Raw genomic sequence first — 9,445 nt, 5'->3', positions numbered from 1 at the left:
ATATATATACAGTTTCAAAAGAGAGAAAGAGAGAGAGAGAGAGAGAGAGAGATAATCAAAAGAATAAATAAATGTAAGCGTTCTACATTACAATACTTTAAAACAAAGCTTTACCATGATAAATCTCAACATGAACAATATTTATGCAACATTGCATAATGGTACATATATCATACACACTTTATTTAAGATTTTATAACACATACATTTTCGTTATTGCAATTACAATTGTATTAAAATGCTGCACGTTACCTTATAAGCACATACAGTTACTTCTATATGGATTCACGGCAGCTTTTTCCGAAAATAAAATAAACAAAAAACCAAATATGCAAAAGTAGTATAATGCTTTTGTTCATTCAAATGCTAAGCAGGTAGATATACATATAAATGATAAATGCTCCTAAACGCTTCCTTAATACAATTCTCTCTTTGCGTCATGCAATTTCAAAGCGAGAGAGAGTGAATTTTAATTGTACGGAGGCTGCTGTAATTAGTACGTGCTAAAAAATTTAATTATATAGATATAATATATAAATTTTTATTCAATGCATATTCCACAAGATAGTACAGTTTAATTTGATTATTGAGAAATTTATATCGTACAATAAATAACAAAACTAAAGAAAGAACATATTATTAAAAACCGATTTTATTTATAGCCCACTTTATATAGGATTTTACAGCCATTTCCACTGTTTCACGAAGGGTAAAAATAAACTGAATAAATTACGTATCATTTTATTATAAAGAAGGTATAAATACAATTTTCATATAAATAATCTATTTAAAAATTTATATATACGATATATGTATATGTAGTAAATAGGGCGTGGTAATATGTTAATGATCATCAAAGTTAAATTTCATACATATTTAGACACTTAATAAATATAAATTTGCATATAAAATATTAGTTATTCCTATTAATTACCATCGTTAAATATTTGTCTTTAATTATTTTATTTCCATTATAAAATTTAATATTTTATTAGTTAATGTATTAATTTATTGAATATTTCTAGAAATATGTGATTGCCATTATGTGAAATATGTGAAATTACGACTGAAATCAGTGAATAAGTCCAGATTAGATTAGCTGACAGATTTCAAAATGAGTATTCATTAAAATATTTATTCATATGATCAGTTCCTACTAAAAAAAAAAGTTCAATTCAGAACGTGGATTGCATAAGAAGATATTCTCTTATCGATTCGCTACAATTGAAACGAATTACTTCTGATTAAGAACGCTTGTCATGGCGGGTCGTATCAAAGCAATCGTATTTACATATAAAAAATCAAAAAAATAATAAATAATCAGCATAATAATTAATAATAAGTATACAGAATATTCAAAAAGATGGTACCAAATTTATATAATAGAAGTATATAGTACTCGTAAAAACGAACCAAAAAGTCTTAATAAGTAGTATTCCAAAAATCATTTATTTCTAAGTTATAAAGTATTTTTTGTTATTATAGATAGAACTTATTTCGAGTATGCATTGTATGATATATTTACACGCGGTCCAGTTGCATGACCACTTCGCTAACCGGATTTAAATACGTTAGATTTTTATTTATGGAGACACTTAAAGAGCATGGTGTACGTCACATCAGTTGATATATTAGATGAACCAATACAGAAAATTTAAAACTATTGTCAATAAATACAAAATAAACCTGGAATCTTTAAACATGTTCGATCTTCAATGAGAAGGCGTGCCGAATGATGTATTGAAATAAACGTAGGACACATCGCTGCTGTAGATTGAATTTCTTTAATAACAGAAAATGCTTTATAACTCGGCAATAAATGGTTTCTGGAGTACTACTTGTTAAGACTTTTTGGTTCGTTTTTACGAGTATTACATACTTCTAAAATTTAATCATCTTTTTTAATATTCTGTATATAATTTTGTTTATTTATAATTTTCTTCAATTTATTATAAAGTTGTTAAGTGCGGAAAAAAACAAACAGCTGCTATATATGTGTACTATATATATCTTTGAACAGAAACCAATAATTCAATGCTATCATAAAATGTGCTATAGTATAACATTGAAATTAATGCACATATATTGAATGATTTACAACAATTTGGCATCCTGCACTATCTGCTTAAAACTTTATGTGTGTGTGTGTGTGTGTGTGTGTGTGTCTGTGTGCGCACAATCTTATATAAAATTTATATATAGCCATCAAAGTGCTTTCTTTATGTGAATAGGGTGATGTGTTTTATCCTACGTAAAAATTTATTCCGTTTTTCGCTCTATTTATTTTTATCGAATGTCTATTTCATATATCGAGAAAAAACAGTTTTCAACATAGAATAAATAAAAAATAAAATATTTAGTTTGACTATATTGAATATTTCACGACATTCTCTATATGTATGATAATACAAAATGTTATGAGAAAGAGAAAAAAAATTTAATCAACTCCACCCTGATACATACTTAAGCTACGAACACATGTGCCTAACTTAAGAAATCAACTCAATTATTTTTTGATTAATCATTTTTGGATTACGACAAAGATGAGTAATATCATTAAAAATGTATATATATGGCCACTCTGAGAATTGGTGTTAATGTAGATCTATTTTTAATTTCTCAATGTGGAAAAAATAGGATGCCAATATACTTTGTAAAATGCATATATCATATCCCAAAATATCGTATTATAATATAAATCAAGAATAATGATCTCTTTTAATGCGAGTTATGTGGATTATATGAATTCTATGTTCATTTAATAAATAATAAACATTCGCTAAACTTTATGTGTATTGCATATATAAAAAATTTACTCCTCTTTATATAATATACCATGATATACATATTGTATATAATAATATCGTATATAGTATATAGTGTATAGTAATATATCGTATATAATATATAGAAATATTCTTAGAATATATATAGCTTAATTTCTATTAAAATCCATATCAATATCTAACATTTAAACAAGTCAAACGAGAACTTTTCGATCGTGCATCCATCATTTAGAAAATTTAAATTATCAGATTAGGATTATGGGCATAGTAAGTATATCTATTAAGGATTTGTAACAAGATCGAAACCGCCAACTCTCAGATATAATCAATTTGCATTTAGAGATTTTTTGAAAGAAGAAAGAGAATAATATAAGAAAAAGAAAAAAATAAACAAAATAAAAAAAGATATATTCACACAAAAAAAAAACACTTTTGTAACTAAAATTAATAGTACTTAATTAATAAATATTTTTAATACACCGATCTAACTTGCATCAGCACTTTTTAAAACTAAATTATTCAAATAATAAAAATAACACAATCATACTTTTCTTATTTGAATTAAATCATCATTTATTAATATTTTTAGTTTAATCAGCTTTTCAATATATCCAACGTTTCTCGTCTGACGATAGCATGTAAATTATTTACATTCTTATCATTATTAATCGATATTGCAATTTCCTTGAAATTACCGATAAGTTATTAATTTTATCGTCATTATTGTAATATTGTAATATTTTTAGAATATATGTAGCTTTTTTTATTAGATTTATTAATGTCTAACATATGTAGCTTTTTTTATTAGTTTTATTAATGTCTAACATTTATCAATATCTAATATTTAAGCAAAATAAAGCGAGAACTTTTCTATCATGCATCCATCATATAGAAAATATAAGTTACCAATTAGGGTCATGGCGTAGTATATCTATTAAGAATTTGTAACAAGATCAGAACTGTTCTCAGATATAATCAATCTTAAATAAAAATCTTATGTGTTTAATTGTATCTAATTTGTTTTATTTAATTTACTTTTTGTCTTAAAACTGATTTATTACGAAAGTGAATTAAATTATTAATTACGAGAAATATATATATAAAATATACGATTCCTATTTGTGATAATAACTTGAGTTTTATTTTTAAATAAGTTATATTTATAGGAACGGAAAACTTACTAACGGGATGGAAATTTTTCATATATGCCGCATCACGTTCGCGCAATTTATTTTCTTACCAAGTACGATCCACATTACGATGATATTGCCACTAGTTGCAACCAATAGTATCACTGCGAATATCAGCGACCAGAAGAGCTTCTGCCACCATGGTAGATCAAATGGCCGTTCCCGATTGATGAAAATACAATCCAAAAGCGCCTCTCGAAGAATGTTAGGTCGAGTTGATCTGTACAATGCCTCCTCGAAAAAATGACGGAACTCGCTACGATTAACTTTTAAAAGCAAAGTAATATTAAGTTCCAGGAGCCATTCACTGCAATTGAATACACGTTCCAGAGTCATGTTATTCATATTTGTAAGGGTCGTCATTGATGATTATTATGTGAATAGTGTGTCTTGGAGAACTTTATTATATCACTCTGTTGGAGCTTCTTTCGAATAGCATCGAATTGATTTTATCAGTTGTTACCGACGTTACGTGCAATGAACTGATATGTATTTGACCTTTGACCATCATTATAGTGGTTTAACGTCATTTGTTATCAGGGAAACATGCACGGCTTTATACGACTAAATATCTACGACACTTAATCGAAAGTCTTATATAATTCTTTGTTTAGTCAATGCGATTGACATTAATAGTTTTCCAATATATGAAGTTTGTTAAGATTGCCAAGCATATATTTTACTCACGTTATTTCTCGATTTATCTTTTACTATCAAATATTCTTTTAAGCTTATTGTCCCCGCCTAGGAATATAGTAATGAGACTGTCTTCAAAGTCGGAGTAAACGCTGTGCGTAATAATCGTATTTTATATCGCTTTATTTCAGAGAAATTTCGGATAACTAGCTTATGAAGCCAACTGTTGAAAATATGAAAATCTATTTCATATAAATCGAAGCTAAAGATTTATTTTAGCTTTGCATAAATGTTACAATTGTGTAAATAAACGTGTAAAATCTTTTAAGAATTTTTTTATCCAGATAAAAATTTCACACTTTTTTCACTCTTCTTTAATTTCACCGATTTAATTATACCGGATCAATTATTATATTATTTATATAATGTAGTGTTTTATTCCATATTTTATAAATATTTGACATTTATTGTTAAGTTTTTAGATAAATACAACAACAGTGTTAAACTTTGAAACACTCTTCACAAAACATGTATTATATGGTTACAAACTCTAGAACTTCTCCGTAAGATTTTTTAATTAAACTGTTCACATTTATTGTACATTTTAGCGCAGTATTATTAACCGGTGCACATTTCTCTCTCGTTGTAATCTATCGATAGAATCCGTAAGTTATGGACGACATAATCGTTTCAAAGCTATTGTCACTGATGATAATAAACAACGAAATTCGTCATGTTGCATCCGAGTTTTTGATGATACATATCCGCATGTTTGTCGAATATTAATCGTTTTTTGTTGATCAATCCCCGTCATTTGTTGGCTCGCGATTTATTAGTCAAGCTGTCAACTATCATAATACCACCGACATTATTGTTAGAGGATCGTCGAAAATATTTACGTGCGTGTGTGTGAGTGTCACGATCTACATCGCTCCTCAAATAAATCAAATTAAAAAGAATGAGAAAGACACAGCCGGTGAGGGTACCGTACCGAAGAACCCCATCGGCGAGACTGAATGCTTTAAAAGCGTGTTCATTCAGAGATGCGTGCGCACCTTGCGCACCCTCGCACCCCTTTCCTTCGTCACCTACCCGGTCGAGACTTTCCACTTAGACACAAGTGTCAACTGATGGGAAGATTCGCGAGTATCTGTGTCGATTCGAGTCAGATATCAGCACGTTTGTCGATTTATGATAGCTGTTTTTCAGGATAAAAGCTGAGAGATTTACGCCACATGCAGTGAGATATTTTTCAGACTCAACAAATGTTTTGCATGCAGAAATGCATCAGAAGAAATCTAAGATCTTCTATAAGATTTAATGTAAATTCTAATCTCGAATTGTTAAAAGCTACTACGTTTTACTGTTATTCAAATTATTTTTTAATTTGTTTTATATTACTTTTTTCATAAAAAAGCTACATTCTAAATTTTTTATTTTAAAAAATTACTCACAGTTTAAGCGCGCGCGCGCTATGAAAATGTTTTATAATATATATATATATATCCAATAATATTTTATGTTTTATAAAGAGAATTATATATTTATAAATATGCATATTATTGTGTTATTTTACATTCACATATACACGCGTGCGTGCATGCGAGCGTACGTGCGTGTGTGTGTAAATATACATACATACATACATACATATATAAACATACATACATACGCACTAATTTCCTTTTTGGTTTTAAAAAATTATATGTAAATCTATCACACACATGTAAAGTATACATCAATTTATATATTACAATATTACATTGAGAGAGAAAGAGTTTTTCTTAATATAAAATCTTTTTAATACGCAAAAATTGATAAACTTAAACATGTGATCACATCCAAAAATGAAATAATGTTACGCGTACTATTTTTCCGCCACTATTCCGCCCGAAATGAATTCGCGTCAAACATCTGTGCGTGTTAAACATTGTCATTCAAGAAGCCATTTCTAGAAAGTACACGAACATTTGCCTTGCCAACAGAGCTTCTTGTTGGCGGGGTCGTGAAGCATAAATAGGGGTAGTAAAGAATATATTTTCTCGCTTGAACAAAGATAACGACTGTTAATACGTAAGCTACCGTGCAAAAATGCTTGGTGCGTGAAAAAAAAAATTGTTGCGCAGTAAGTTATATCATTTTGCCAAAAAACTTGGCCTTTGCTATTTTATACAGTTCATAACACAGGACTTTTCATGATCTTTTTATAAAACTGTATTTCGTGACGTTAATAGAACTTTATCTCCCGCATCTGTTTCATACAGGAACGATCTCCGCGCTGACAATTTATTGTGGAAAATGTCACTTTACTTATCTGGGTGAATAAAGATGATAGTAATCGCAATCATATTTCTTCGAAAACGATCGAATTATAGAATTATACCCACGCTTGTTATAGCGTATAATAGCAGAACCCGCATCTAACTGCGTCATACAAGTTTGCAACGTCAGCTCTACAATTATATTCAAATTTAACTTATCTCTTAAAGCATAAAGTAATAAAAACCGTTACTGTGAAGTAATAAAAACTTATCGCATACTGGTTGCAACTAACTATAACAACACACTATTACATACTATCTATATTATTATAGTAAATGTTTTTTAATACATCTAAAAATTATCAGAAATGCTTTGCAAATAAGATAATATACTTTTAATTTTTTTAAATTTATGAACATATAACATTGTATATATTTAATGATATATTTTTTAATTAATCCAATTATATTTTTAAATATTTTACTATATAGTATTTTTATAGCTTATTTAAGATAAGCTATTGTGATAAACCTATTATGTAAGAAAAATGCATTTGTATGATAATTCGTAATTAAATGTCGTTTTTAATTAAAATTCTTGAAAAAAATGGAAATAATATTCTTTAAAACGCATTCCAATTAACCATAATTGTAGATATTAAAGGCAGTATTGTGTTGAACTCATTGCATCTATATAAAGCTGAAAGTTTGCAGTTTTAGATGAGTAAAGAAAAAAGATACCCTTCTTGTCGTTTCACAATGTTCATATCCAGACGTTCCAAGTCAAATGAAAGTATGAAAACGTATTCTCCTCACGTACGACTAACTTAAAGTATCTTATCACTGAAGATACAAAGATTTTCGACAAACTTTTCTAGATATCTTGAGAAAACAGACTCGCTCGAATAATATTGACTATTTATTCAAATCTGAAAAAATAATCAATACTTCTAACAATAAAAGTATTGACGATGAATGGAAATACGCTATCAATCTTTCAAATTAAACGGAAAGATAAATAAATTCGATCGTTTGCTTTCACAGCTTGGGAGACACCATTAAAGTTTTAATCATTAATCTGGTTACTCTTTTCTTTTCTTTTCTTCTATCCTTTTAAAAAGAATTATTACTTAGATGTCGTGCGTTAGAGATTGATGTATATCATGTTGTCATTTGATCATAATACTCGAGTCAGAGGTTGGCCATATCCCAGGGCCGAAAATGAAAAGGTAAACATCGTCCGTGATATTTTAAGCCGATAAAACCCGTATAATATACGAAATATTTTCATTAAATCATATATCGTTGTATTTGTTTCAAACAGTTCTACAATTTTTATCGTGTCGAAACATCCACATTGTTAAAAAAAAATTATGCATACCTCTCCGTTTGTTAACACAGATAGCTTTTATAAGCAACTATTATGCTCACAATAGAGTTCAGTTTGAACCATTTAAATGGATATATATTTATTATAATTTATCTCTTTTAGTTTAAAAGATAAAAGGTGGTGGTCGCATTTGGTGGAACACCCTGTATATATACAGGATGTTCCACCAAATATACATATGTATATTATATGATTTATGTAGAGCACTGAAAGAGAACGCACAGAGCGCAAAGATTGATTATAAAATTCTGTGATTCTTTTTCTCCATTGTTAAAATCCTCTTTTACGTGAACACGGTCTCTTGAGAATTTAAAATTAAAGTAAAAAAAAATCGGGTTAGTTGTCTTGGCCTTTTTATACTGGAAAATTATTTATTAATAAACATATAATAAATTTCAATATAAAATAAATATTAAAATTTTATTTTAATTGTTTATATACTGTTAATTAAAAGCAGAATTTTAATTTCAGGAATACTTTATTACGCTAAAATTTTAATTTTAATTTTTGACATTAATTTTTACAAAATCATATAACTGATTCTTAACTAAAAGAATATAAATTTCATATAGGTTTTATTTTTTTTTTTTTTAAGTAAAAAACGTTACCAGTCTAAATTGGTAAAATAAATAATTGTGAATATGTGAGTGAAATTGTGGAAAACTTACATTGATACGATTAATTGTCAATAAAATCAAAATTTAATTATCTTTAAATCTGTTTTTATTATAAGTTTTAGAATGTAAAAACGAACTTCTTCACAATACATACGCAATATTCTAAAATTACTATAAGATCTTGTAATTTTTAATAATTTAAAATTACACATGTTATTTTGCAATTATTGTTGTTATGTTTATTATTGCTATATATTTATTATAGAGGGAGAAGTCCGGAAATGCCAACTGGCGCAATAGGATATCGTATGGTAGATTATTAAGGATTAATGGCAAGTTTCCAAGGACATTTAAAGAAAAAACTTTTAATTCCAAAATGTTGATGCTTTGATAACTTTTAAATGATAAGCTGTTAAAGTTGGAGAATTGGGATGTTGAAAGTTTGCTTAGGTATATAATATACTTTAGCTTTTACCATATTTTTATACTCATAAACTTTTAACATGACAATTTTCCTAGTTTAAAAGTTATTTCAATTTAAAAGTCATATTAACATTTTAAATAT

At 27.7% G+C, this 9,445-nt stretch overlaps 1 protein-coding gene across 3 annotated transcripts in view; it reads right to left on the bottom strand.

The window, feature by feature from the left end:
* LOC115237783 (tachykinin-like peptides receptor 86C) overlaps positions 1-5,620 on the bottom strand; it is a 49,517-nt gene extending 43,897 nt beyond the window's left edge. For all 3 annotated transcript variants that reach the window (XM_029811057.1, XM_029811058.1, XM_029811059.1), the window contains exon 1: positions 4,027-5,620. In XM_029811057.1, the coding sequence (XP_029666917.1) occupies positions 4,027-4,339 (313 nt within the window). In that variant the 5' untranslated portion in view covers positions 4,340-5,620. The remainder of the gene's footprint in view (positions 1-4,026) is intronic.
* Positions 5,621-9,445: the final 3,825 nt, after the last annotated feature.

Source organism: Formica exsecta, unplaced genomic scaffold (assembly GCF_003651465.1).
Source record: "Formica exsecta isolate Colony F162 unplaced genomic scaffold, ASM365146v1 scaffold31, whole genome shotgun sequence".
Taxonomy (NCBI): Eukaryota; Metazoa; Arthropoda; class Insecta; order Hymenoptera; family Formicidae; genus Formica; species Formica exsecta.
This window is presented reverse-complemented; position numbering and strand designations above follow the sequence as displayed.